The sequence below is a fragment of the Puma concolor genome, chromosome A2 (assembly GCF_028749965.1).
Source record: "Puma concolor isolate L17-30 chromosome A2, mPumCon1.1.hap2, whole genome shotgun sequence".
NCBI lineage: Eukaryota > Metazoa > Chordata > Mammalia > Carnivora > Felidae > Puma > Puma concolor.
Window position 1 is genome coordinate 43043116 of NC_141668.1, and position 12541 is coordinate 43055656.

General features: G+C 41.1%; 1 protein-coding gene and 1 long non-coding RNA gene across 4 annotated transcripts in view; both read left to right on the forward strand.

The window, feature by feature from the left end:
- AOAH (acyloxyacyl hydrolase) overlaps positions 1 to 12541 on the forward strand; it is a 168282-nt gene that overhangs the window by 75890 nt on the left and 79851 nt on the right. For all 3 annotated transcript variants that reach the window (XM_086692545.1, XM_025929252.2, XM_086692554.1), the window contains exon 12: positions 505 to 599. In XM_086692545.1, the coding sequence (XP_086548671.1) occupies positions 505 to 599 (95 nt within the window). The remainder of the gene's footprint in view (positions 1 to 504; positions 600 to 12541) is intronic.
- Positions 5415 to 12489, forward strand: LOC147583125 (uncharacterized). The gene is made up of 2 exons (XR_015245588.1): positions 5415 to 5658; positions 12316 to 12489. It is a non-coding gene; the product is annotated as an uncharacterized LOC147583125 (long non-coding RNA).

The following is a 12541-nucleotide window of genomic DNA, read 5'->3' on the forward strand; positions in this document are numbered from 1 at the left end:
ATGTTCATCTCCCATGAATCAGCCAGGATTGTCCATCCAGTGCTGTTGTGTACATGGATTAAGGGCTTTAAAAGACCATAACATTTTTGAAGAATCAAAATTGCTCCATGATAAGAGGAATTCTTCAAATGAATTATAACAGAATTCAAGAGAGCAATTTCCAAAACTAAAATTTAGGGTGTATTTCTGAGTTCAGATAAAGTTTTGATTTATTTATTCATCCATCCTTCACTCGTGATGTTGCACGGCAGTTTGTTTTATGCTGAGCTAGGAAACACACCTGCATCTGTACAGCTTAGCTAGCAGTTCTGATGGCCTAGAAATCTCATTCAGCTCCGAAATGCGATCTCCCTCACTCCCTAACACTTGAAAAGCGGCAATGCATCACTGTTATGATGCTCTGTGCATGAAATACACACCAGGGTATCTAGTCTCCTAACCACCCAATCTGGAGGCTCAAACTACTCGAGTGCATAAATAATGCAAATAAATTGTCCCACCCAGGTTCACAGCCCAGGGGAATCATTTTGCTAGGAGACTCAGCAGGGGCTCATTTCCACATCTCTCCCGAATGGATCACAGCTTCACAGATGTCTTTGGTAAGTAATTTTGGCAGTAATCATCCCGGATGTGCTGGCCTTTGTGTTTGCTCCCCCCTGCTTTCTGTAAATGGGATGCCAACTCCAAACAGGTGCAAATTTCCCTCCTCAGCAAAATCTGCTATAAAAGGCACATCCACAGCCATTTCAGCTCAGTTCATTTCAAACAATGTGATAAGAAATGTGAGGGCATTGTCACCACAGGTTCATAACAAGAACTATCCTGTCCATTAGAGAAGGGGGATGATGCCCCGCCAGGTGGAAAGGAAACTTCGGCACAATGGGGAAGCCCTTGTCATATGGCCATCTCTGGGCATGGTTCCCTTTTTCCTCTCCTGGAACCCCGAAACTCTGATTCAGAGAAATTAAATTACAGGAATTATAAATTCTTTCTTGACCTCTTCTTCTCAGAAGAAGCCCTCCCTTTGTAAAGATGAGCAGACAGGGAAACATCTGGACATATAAAAAAAATGCTCCTGATCTCAAAATAAGAGTGCTCTTTTGAAAAAAAAAAAGCTTGCTATAGGAGAGAGAGTGACATTTTGTAAAATATTAAATTCAGATTCTCAACAATAGTCAAGAGAAGATTGTACACATGAAAAAGGAGCAATTTGAGATCAGGAAAGACTACTTTTGGGAGAAAGAACAGTAATTACCTGATGTGAGAATCCAGTGGTAACACTGACTAGCAAGTTGGACAATGCAAAAAGTAAGATAGGCAAACCAGTCCACCGGCTGGGCAAATTCTGGAACTCAGAAAAGAGGCATGCAGGATGGGTTCTGGAGATCGAATAGGAACCCCAAAAAAGAGAACACATCAGCCAGAGAGGAAGTGGTGACAAAATAAATAATAAAAGATAACTTTCCTGAGTTGAGAGAATCCTTGTCTTCAATCCCAAACCTGCACTGAGCACCAGGCCAAAGTACCAAATAGACCATCTCTTTACCATGTCTTGTTTTTTCTTTTTTAATTCCAAATATAAACATCTTGTGATCATTCTGCCCCAAAACAACAACAACAAACAGGGTACACAGTAGGAGGAAAAATCCTTTTGGCATCAGACTTACCTCTCAATTCTAAGCTTCAGAAAATAGTGGAGTGGTTTCTATGATGTTTTGAGGATTGTGTGTGAAAAAGGCCCTAACTGCCAAGATATTGTTTGTTCTTACATGAGGGCCACAGAAATTTATTCTCAGCTTTTCAAAGATTCAGAAAACAACAGACATATGCCCTTCTGAAAAAACAAATTATTTTAAGAAGTATTCCAGATTACCATTCCAGATATTACTAGATTTCATTATATAACATTTTCAAATGTATGCAATGTCAAAAAATCCATAAAATTAAAAGACGAATGAAAAACTAGGACAAATTTATAAAATATAAGGCAACATTTAAATCCCCTAATAACAAACAGTTCCTGCATGGAAATAATAAATTTTGTTTTTTAATAATCAAGAATATAACCACTAAATAGAAAAATAATTTCAATGGAGTATTACTCGGCAATCAAAAAGAATGAAATCTTGCCATTTACAAGTATGTGGATGGAACTAGAAGGTATTATGCTAAGTGAAATTAGTCAGAGAAAGACAAATATCATTTGACTTCACTCATATGAGGAATTTAAGATACAGAACAGATGAACATAAGGGAAGGGAAGCAAAAATAATATAAAAACAGGGAGGGGGACGAAATATAAGAGACTCTTAAATGTGGAGAACAAACAGAGGGTTGCTGGAGGGCTTATGGGAAGAGGGATGGGCTAAATGGGTAAGGGGCATTAAGAAATCTACTGAAATCATTTTTGCACTATATGCTAACTAACTTGGATGTAAATAAATAAATAAATAAACAAACATCCATGCAAAAAAAAAAAAAAGAAAAATAGTTTCATCTTTAAAAATAACAAAAGAAAGACAAATTAAAACAGCAATGGAATATCATTTATCATCTGTTAAACAGATAAAGATTAAAAAATGATAAAGGACTAGTTTCACCAAAAATATAGTGAAATGGAGATGTTCATTCACCAACAGTGTTTATGTTGCTAGAACTTCTCTGAAAGGCAATTTGATAATACATAGAAAGTGATATTAAAACATTTGTGATTTGGACCATTAATTCTATATTTGGAAATTTACCTCTAAAAATGATCATTCGCCAAAGAATCTATATACATGTATTCATCAAAGAATTACTTTTAAGAGCAAACATGAGAAAAAAATTTTTAGAAATAAAAAATAAAAAAACAGAAAATAATTAGAAGGTTGTAGATTGGTATGTTAACACTGGTATCTTTGGATCGTAGAACACTGGGTAACTTTTTTTCTTATTTTTCTTCAGTGGATTTGTACTTTGTATGTACCAAATATTGTAATCCAAGATTTGGGGGATTGTTGTGTTTTGTTTTGAGCAAATAGCTAAAGAACACCAAAGTACTGCTTTATTAATACTTGTAAAAGCCCTCTGAGGTAGGTATTGTTAGAACATAACTTCACTGTACAGACAGATACTCAGAGAGGTTGAGTAGACTGCCTAAGGCCACACAGCCAACAGGTGGAAGAATCACTTCCTGTCATTGTCATCTTGAACAAGCCACATAATCAGAAACTCTATAAATGATGGTAGGAACAATCTCAGGCAAGGCCACGCGGCTTCAGTGATCTGAGGGCTGTGCAAACGCTTTGGAGCTCTGTGTTAGATTCAACCCAAATGAAAAGGAGATTGACATGCACTCATGCAGGGCAGTGGTGGCAGCTAAGCAAACTGGTCCATGTTTTGGTGCTTGTCCTCCTTACCCCACACCCAGGCCTCTGGGGGCTGAGGTGAACAGTGCCTCTCACCTTGGGTTTCTCCTGGAAAGAACGGCCTCTCACAAACTCTCACCAGAACTGGCAGCTCGTTCTGCAGTGTGCTAAATTTCTGGGGAAGAGAAAGACCCGCTGAGAAGCCACTTTAAAAGAAATCACTCTCAAAAGCCCAGCAGCTGGCCCCATCCTGGAGTTCTGACAATTGGGATTTGAATTGTAACATTTTTTAATCTGGGATTTGCGACAACAAACTGATTTGAAATCCTGCAACTCGGCATTTGTTGGTTGGGGTTCAGGTTATAGGTATGCCATGCTTTCTGAAAGTTTCTTTTATGCCTTTTTGCCTTTATAGAAGACCTATATTAGTCCCCTTTTCTTGCCAAGCAAAAGAAATCTAAAGAAAATTTTCACTTTCACGAAAAAAGCTGTTACCATACTAACGTAGGTCTTTGAGAAAAGCAATGTGGCCTAACTTGAGCTTTCGGAACACTCCGCTTTTGGATAGCCAGGGAAACCTGTAGTTCCCACCCCATCCCCTGTCACGTTTTGGCAATAAATTAGTGTTGAGAAACGACCATGAGAATGACAGTAACATAGAGCTGATGTGGAACACAGATCGGGCATAATAGTATTGGGATTCATGAATCTCACCAATATGTTGATAATGCGTTGAAGCTAGGGACAACACTACAGTTCTAGTGTCATTTTGTCACCTTGTCATCAAGCCTCTGATGTTCTAGTGTTCTTAGAAGTTCTCCCTAGGTTAACATTCTTCTTCAAGCTAAAATTTAGCACAGTCATTCCAAGCCTGGGCCACTTCTGTGGAATGCCTTTTATATGACGGAAGATGTGACAAGAATAAAAGAGATTTTGCTTAGAAAGTTAGCATTAAAAATGAAGATTTATCAAAATATTATTTCTCAAAATAATACTGTACAAACCACTCCAAGTCTCAATGTCTTCCAACAATCCACATTTCTTCTCACTCGCACATCTGTGGGTTGTCTAGAGTCAGCTGTCCTAACTTAGACTCTGTTGGTCTTGGATCCAAGCTAAAGATTGGGTCTAGGTCTGTTCCACGTGTCTCTCATTTTTCCTGGTTTTTCCTAGAATCTATCCAGAACATATTCTTTTCATGGTAGTGGCAGAAATGCAAGAGGGCAAGGCCCCCTACGCAAATACATTTGCTGCATCATGTCCACCATCAATGTATTGGTCAAAGCAAGTCACATGGCCATGCCCAAGATAATGGGGAAAGAGGTATATCTTCCCAAAGAGAGAGACAAAAGAAAGTAAATATTTGTAGTATTGATTTTGTCTAATTATAAATGTTAAATATTCAATGGAGAAAAATAAGCAAATATAGAAATTATTAAGAAATCATTAAAATTCTCCTTAATTCTACCACCCAGAGAGAACCATTTTAACACTTTGGAGTATCAGATTGATTTTTAAAAGTATTCTTTTAATATTATTCTTATTGGGGTAAAAAAAGAAGATTTAAAGTCAATATTAGAACCAATTTTGAGAGGTTAAAAAAAAAAACATCCCCACCATCTTAAATTTAGAAGTATTTTTCCGCTCCTTCCCAGAACTCCACCCTCACTACACACACACACACACACACACACACACACACACACACACATTATGTAGTCACAAGAGTAGCAAGTATGCAATTGGCCATTGTTATTTCTTTCAATTAGCACTAATTATAATCATTTTCCTACATTGCTACTTAGTCTTTACATTCATTATATTTGTCAGGGTTCTATAGTATCCTTTTCAGTATACAAGCCATAATCTACTGAACCATCTGTTCATGACTGGATATTGAGTTGATTCATTTCTGGGCTACTATGGATCACACTTCTTTTTAAAGAAAAAAAAAGCTTCTCATTTTTATTTATTTTTAAAAAAAATTTTTTTTAACATTTATTCATTTTTGAGAGAGAGAGAGAAGGAGAGACAGAGTGTGAGTGGGGGGAGGGGCAGAGAGGGAGGGAGACACAGAATTAGAAGCAGGCTCCAGGCTCTGAGCTGTCAGCACAGAGCCCGACACGGGGCTCAAACCCACAAACTGCAAGATCATGACCTGAGCTAAAGTCAGATGTTCAACCAACTGAGCCACTCAGGCACCCTCCAAAAAACTTCTCATTTTTAAAACCTATTATCTATACAACCTCCTCATTTGCACAGGGAGTCAGAGTATGCATGAGTACTGTGCCTAGCAGACATCCATGAGGTATGTTGAGTTCTGATGTCTTGTGATTTGATTGTTTGGCTTTTGAATTTTTTTAAATTTATTTATTTATTTTGAGGTGAGGGGGGCAGAGAAAGACAGGGAGAGAGAGAGAACTCCAAGCACCCTCTGCACTGATAGTGACGCTGGCCTTGATTTCACGAACTATGAGACCAGGACCTGAGTCAAAATCAAGAGTCGGACACTTAACCGACTGAGCCACCCAGGCACCCTGATTATTTGACTTTTAATGCTTGTGGCAAGTAAACAAAATGTCACCAAATACTAACCTGGGACCTGCTGTATGCCAAGCCGTGTGATAGGGGCTAATGACACAGAGGTGAAGAAGATGGAAAGAACCAGGTCTTCAGAGGGCTTCAGGCCTTAGGGGGAAATGCAGACCAGCAAATTCCAGAGCTGCTGTGATGCATACACACTCCCCACACCCAAGGAAAGAAGGAATTCAGGCAGTTTGGTCCTAGCAGTGAGGAGTGTGCTAGCAGCAGAAAGAGCACACGCAAAGGCTCACAAGTAAGAGGGTTCAGCATTCTGGGAAGTTTAGTGTGGCTGAACTAGATGGTAAGTGGGAGCAAGGTGGAGAAGGTACGAGAAGAGTCTAGGAAGGTGCATAAGAGCCAGATCTCAAAGGCCCTTGAAGCCACATTAAGGAATTCAGAGTTTATCCTGAAGGCAATAGGAAGCCACCAAAGGGTTTTTAACTGAGAAATAGTAGCAGTCTTATTTGAATTTTAGAAAAATCACTCTGATTTCAATAGCAGGATGGATTGGATTGGGAGGAAAACAGGAAAGGAGACCAGCTAGTTGTTTATCTTCTAGTGAAAGTGTCCTAAGCTACAAGAGTACAATGGGGAAGAAAAGAAAAGGACAAATGCAGAAGTTATCTGGAATTAACAGTGGACATGTATTTTTCTCATACCCTTCCCACCCTGTGGACTTTACAGCCAGCTCCTGAAGAGACCACCCTGCAGAGCCAGTGTCCCACCTGGCTGGGCTTTACTCAGGGCTGTTCAGGCATCCCTGCATCTGGAAAGACTGCCTCACTGACTTCACCCCTCTAATGCAGATCTTCCCTAGAGGGTCAAAGCCAGCTTTTGAAGACTCTTCTGGAAGAGTCTGTCCCCCTAAGAAATTTCTGGTGCCTCTGGTTCTTCTGCACCATACCCCCAACCCCTAATGGTTATGGTGAACTTGTAATTTGTTGTCCAAACCTGAGAGAAGAGGGATCATGACTGATAATTATATGAGGACAATGGGCATTGACCTAGATTGGTCCAGACAAATTGGGATGTATGGCCACCCAACTGATAGCATGAGAGCCATGTATGAACTGACACCTTGAGTCAAGAGCAAGTGCCCAGAGGGGCATTTCCAGCCCCTAAGTTATCTCTATTTAAAGTAATTTTGGACCTTGAATCAGATCTGAGTTCGAGTCCTAGCTTAGCCACTTATCCTTTCTGAAATTAATTTCCTCATCTAAAAAATATAAATAATGATGACTATCTCATCAGAAATTTGGGATAGTTTTATAATAGGATATTAAAAACTGGGCTATTTATTTCTACCTAAGTTTCAACTGAGGCCCCAACTATTCCCACTTTCCACAGGACATACAAAAGAAGGGAGTGAAAATCATTTCTGCAACCTGTAGCTTAAGGCCCAACCTCGGAGGTCTATGAGTTGAGGCAGGGAATGGCTGGCATCAACATGGCAGTGGAGCTCAGCTCTCCCCTTGGGAGAAGGGTGAACATGTTTTCCCCTCAGTGTAGGTGACCACTAGCAGACTCAGATAGCTGTCTCCAGAGACTGGGGTCACAGGGGCTGGTGTCTGACACTCTCGTGAATAATGTAAGCATGGTGACTGAGGCAACAGGATAGAAAGAGTATGTGTCCTGGGGCAAGGATGTGGACCCCAGGAAGGGAGAGCCAGCCTGGATCATTAAAAATCCTGGAGAAGATCGCCTGCGGATGACTTCACTGTGGAGGGTAACCTCCAGATGATCAGGGCCTGGAGCATGAAACCTAAAAGACTAGATGGGGTTAGGAGAATGCACTAGCTGCCTGGGAGGTTAGTCCCATGTTCCCAGCAAGGCCTCTCAGAGCCCTTGTTATAGGGAGCCAGCTTTGGACATCTGCCCAGCCAGAAGAATCATATCTGATTGTACCTCTTCTCCCTCTGCCCACCACCCTCTGCGGTCAGAAGGCTCAGCCATGAATTATTCATTAATTCATTTGACAATAACAATAAGAAATACATCAATATAAATGGCATATTTTTATGACATAACTATATTTTCCAAAACAAACAACAAAATAAGTTAGAAGAGTAGTTTTCTTTCCCATTTTTGTGAATCTCTTTGATATCTGCCTATAGACAGCTGGATCCCTATATCTGCTTCCCTCTTCAATCTGTTTTAATATATATGGATGTAGCCTCTTGAAAACTACCCTGTACCCTCATGAGTGAAATAAAAGTGAAAGTGAAAAAGGCAAATCAAGTCTCAGTATTATGATGAAAATAGTGTGCTCATGAACTCCTGGTGAGGGTCTCAAAGGTCCCCAGTGATCCCCCCAGACCGTATTTTGAGAACCATTGTCACAGTTTTCCTCCTGCTTCTAATGTCCAAATTTTGAGGATTTACAAAAGAAAGATGTGGTTGTGGAGTACTGCAGTGGTTTTCCAAATTCTTTACATCTATAAATGCCAGGAAAGAGGTACTCTAAGATAAAATGTTTTAGGGTAAAATGGGAATCCTTCAGCATAGTGTGGACTAGCCTCTCAACCCAAGATTTCCAGAGCATATTAGAATGTGTGAGATTCCCCATGAGAGTTTCCACTGAGAATGCACCCTCTGCCCATGGGTCTAACTATTTGACAGTCTTTTAGTAATGTCACCACAAAGGAAGAGAGCCCCCAAACTTTTGGCTAATTCAGCAGATGGAGCCTTGGGTTTCTAGTCAGGGTCAGAGTCAACATTTAGCAGGGACCAATCAGGAAAATAAAAGCATTCCAACCGAAGGGATTTAATACAGGAGACTGGCTACACTGGAGTTGCATTTCATACACACAACTGATTACATAGGTATTAGAACTCAAAGGCAGTTTCTGAAGAGATTAATCATTGCTGACACCAAGGCTAGGGAACAAAAAGGAAGATGGGATTTTACCAGAAGCTAGAGGAAGGCGTGTGACTGATGCTTGAATCTCAAGTTTCCTCGGGTAAGGAACTGTGGCATACACCCAGCTGTGTGTCCTCACTCAGGGTTCGACAGTGGGAATAGGTACCATCAACCAAAACCCTTCAGGACCCCACGTTTTTGGTGCCCTGGCTTTCTCTCCTGTGCCAAGGAATACATCATATCATCTGGAAAGAGAGGGAAGTGCTGTAGAAACCCAATTACTCATTGTTTCATAATTCTGCCCTTTATGAGACTTCAACATTTCTTTGCCTTTGCTTCCCTAAAAGCAGAAAACACTGCTGCAAATACATCACCCCATCCCAACTGTGCCTATGGAAAGGAATCCACAGTGGTGGGTATCTTTCCTGCCACAGCCTCTTCTTCTCCGCCCTTCTTGCCATCCTCTAGTTAAGCAGTGTGGCACCCGAGAGGCCTGTTTACAGCTAATTAGATTAGGAGTGTGTTCATCTGGAAAGATATTTGTAGTTCAATAAAGAGAGTGTGAAGAATCACCCTACTGGTTCCGCAGAAACAAAGGTTCTGAGCCTCATTCGGCTGAGGGCAGAAAGCTGGTTTTTCCCCTCCTCCCTCCTTAAACAACCCTAGCTTCTCTCCGAGGTCTCCTAGTAGTCAGATCCAGAATAAGCTTCCCGTGCCACGGGAAAGATCTCAACTTAGAAAGATTGCAAAGAAAAACGAGTGGATTTGAAAACACTTTCGTGCTTTTTTTTTTCCTTCAAAGGAAAAACATTCACTGCTTGAGATGTTTTGTTGAGAACGGAAGGGAGGCAGAGAGATCATCAAGGCCAGCATTAGATGCTGCCCTCCTGCCTCTTCCCCATCTGTTCGAAAATTATTTCCAAAATATTAAATGCTGCATTTCACTGAACCAGAATTGCATGACGGGTTGGGGCTGGGGGAAAGAGGAGGGAGAAGAGATTCTGAAATACAATTTCCCAAATGTTTATGTTGCTAGCGAAGGCTGTTGCCTGTACTATTATAAAATCTTAGCACGACCCCCGGCAGGCTGTTGTCTGTAGGGTAAGTAGGCGCAGATTGAATTTCGTGCTGTGTCAAGGACAAAATGAATCCTTAATCTGGCTGCAGAAAATGCATATTCACCCAAGAGCAAAGCGGCTCCAGTCTTTCAAGCCCACATGTGCTTCATTGGACTCTTTGAGATGAGTGTGTAGATCAAGTTTGGTTGACCTTTATTAGCCCACAGACCGCACAGGCAAGTATCAAAGCTCTCACCCTGACTCTCCCTAACCTGCCCTGCTTCCTGCTCTCTGGATTTAACAGTGAGCCCAAAGCTTCCATTAAGCATAAAGGCTGATTTTCATGGTGCACATAAAATATGGAAATTCTACCTCGGCTAGATTCATGTCGACTCCAGAAATACTTAAGAATTGGAGTACTTTATTATTATTATTTTTTCAAGATGAGGAAAGACTGTAGTTCAGTAAAATTGGACAAAATTATATTTTCTGCTCCTCAGACATCTTGCTGGCTAGTAGATTAAAGATGCTAAGCAGTGAGAAGAGAAGCCTCAATTCTAGTTACACTTCATTTATTCTGCCTGAAAAAGAGAGTTGTATTCACCATGGTGAATCCTTTTCTCCAGCAGCTATCAGGCCACAAGAGACAGAATGTTCTATTCCCATTCTCTGTCCACGGGCACAGGCCAGACGGGCTCTTGCCTTGAGGCCAGATCAATGTAATGCCCTTTTCTTCCCACTCAAGGTGAGCGATTGGGGCTCTTACCTGCCAGCAAAGTAGGATGCTGTTGCAGGCTCATTCTTCTGAAAACATTTGTGATCTTAGCCCTCACTGCCTTCTGCAAGAATTAAAAAGACAAACACCCGGTGTTATGAAAAACTATAAGAGGAAATTATTTTAAGCACCGTACTTCTGAAAGGCATTTATAATTACTCAGCCCATATGCCTGCTCTCCCGGCACATTAGATGGAGATTTGCTCAGAGAGAGGCAGCATGAGTCGGTAAACACCTGTGTGATCCAGCGTGCTACGAAGACTAGATGTAATTTCTTGCCCCCTAGTTAATTATATTTACCACTTTGCTTTGCTCTCCCTCAAGTTCCTCAACCATAAACTGGGTCTCATGAAACTGACTTATCATAGGAAAAACATTTAGAGTCTTGAATCAGTTGGGATGTGGAAAGAGGAAAACCCTGGCATTTAGAAATAATTTTGGATGACTGGAATTGATTGCTACACTCCAGTCATTCATTAGTTCATTCAGCTAATTCCCTCCATGCCATTCCTTGGGGTAAAAAGAATGGAGATCACCCAGCCTAGCCAAATGCCTGGCTTCTGAGTGATTTCCTAGGGATTTTCTATTCAAGGCAATGGCTCACAGATTGGTCATATTGGCTAAGCCATAATTCCTAGAAGAAAACCAAGGGGAGCCTTCTGAAAGAGAAGGTCCAAAGATTCCAGGGAGAGAAATTGAGGACAGCAACACTGAGCCAATAATTTAAAGACTGATTGATAAAGACCCCGAGCAAAAATAGATCAATAAGGAGCAAAAAGTTCATGTTTGCATGTTGGTAACATATTTGAGAGCCAGAAAGAATAGCAGGTGGGTCAGCCCTTCTTAAAAGACTAGTAATTAATCAAGCAGGGTACAGGTTCAGCTGCTGTAACAAAGAATCGCCAAATTAAGTGACTTAAGATGAAAATGTGGTCTCCTTTCATATAATAATCCAGAGGGAAGCAGTCCAGGGCTGGCAGGATAGTTCGGCCATCCTCAACATGCAGCTTCCACCTCTGGGTTCACGGTGGCTGCTCCTGCTTTGTTCACCTCCCTCCTGTAGGAAGGAAAAAGGACCAAGTGAGGACACACACATCCTCTGGAAGTATTTGACACAGAGGTGGCACGTGTTACTCTCTCACACACCTCATTGTCCAGAGTCACATGCTCACACTAGGCTGTAACCGAGGCTGGGAAGTACAGCCATGTGCCCAGCTAACACTGTGGGAGTTCTATTATTAAAGGCACAGAAAATAGATAAGGGTGAACAACTCAGGCCATAGACGTGAAAAGCCGGCTCTAACCTCAAGGAGCTTAAAGTCTAGTTGGAAAGATAGATAAACTCACAATTATAATAATTACATTAAGCAAATATTACCATATGTTTACCAAATGCCAGGCATTGTACTTAGTATTATCTCATTTAATACTGAAATGAGGGACCCCTGGGCAGCTTAGTCAGATAAGTGTCTGACTTTTGATTTCAGCTCAGGTTATGATTCCAGGGTTGTGGGATCAAGCCCTACATCAGCATGGAGGCTGCTTAAGATTCTCTCTCTCTGTCTCTCTCTCTCTCTCTCTCTCTTGCCCCCCACCACCCCACTCCCATGCTGGCACTCTGTCTCTCCTCTCTCTCTAAAAAAAAAAAAAAAGCACTGAAATGACCCCATTATTATGTGTGTTTTATAGATGAAGAAATGAAGACTTAGGATAACTAACTCACCCAAGATAATGCAGTTAAACATGGAGCCCAGACACAAACTGAATACATTGGAGCCTAGGGCAGAAGTCAGCAAACTATGAACCTTGAACCTAATGTGGCCCCTCCCTTTTGTTGGTAAATAAAGTTTCAATGAAACACAACATGCACGTCCATTTACATATTGTCAGTGGCTGCTTTTCCACTACAATGGCA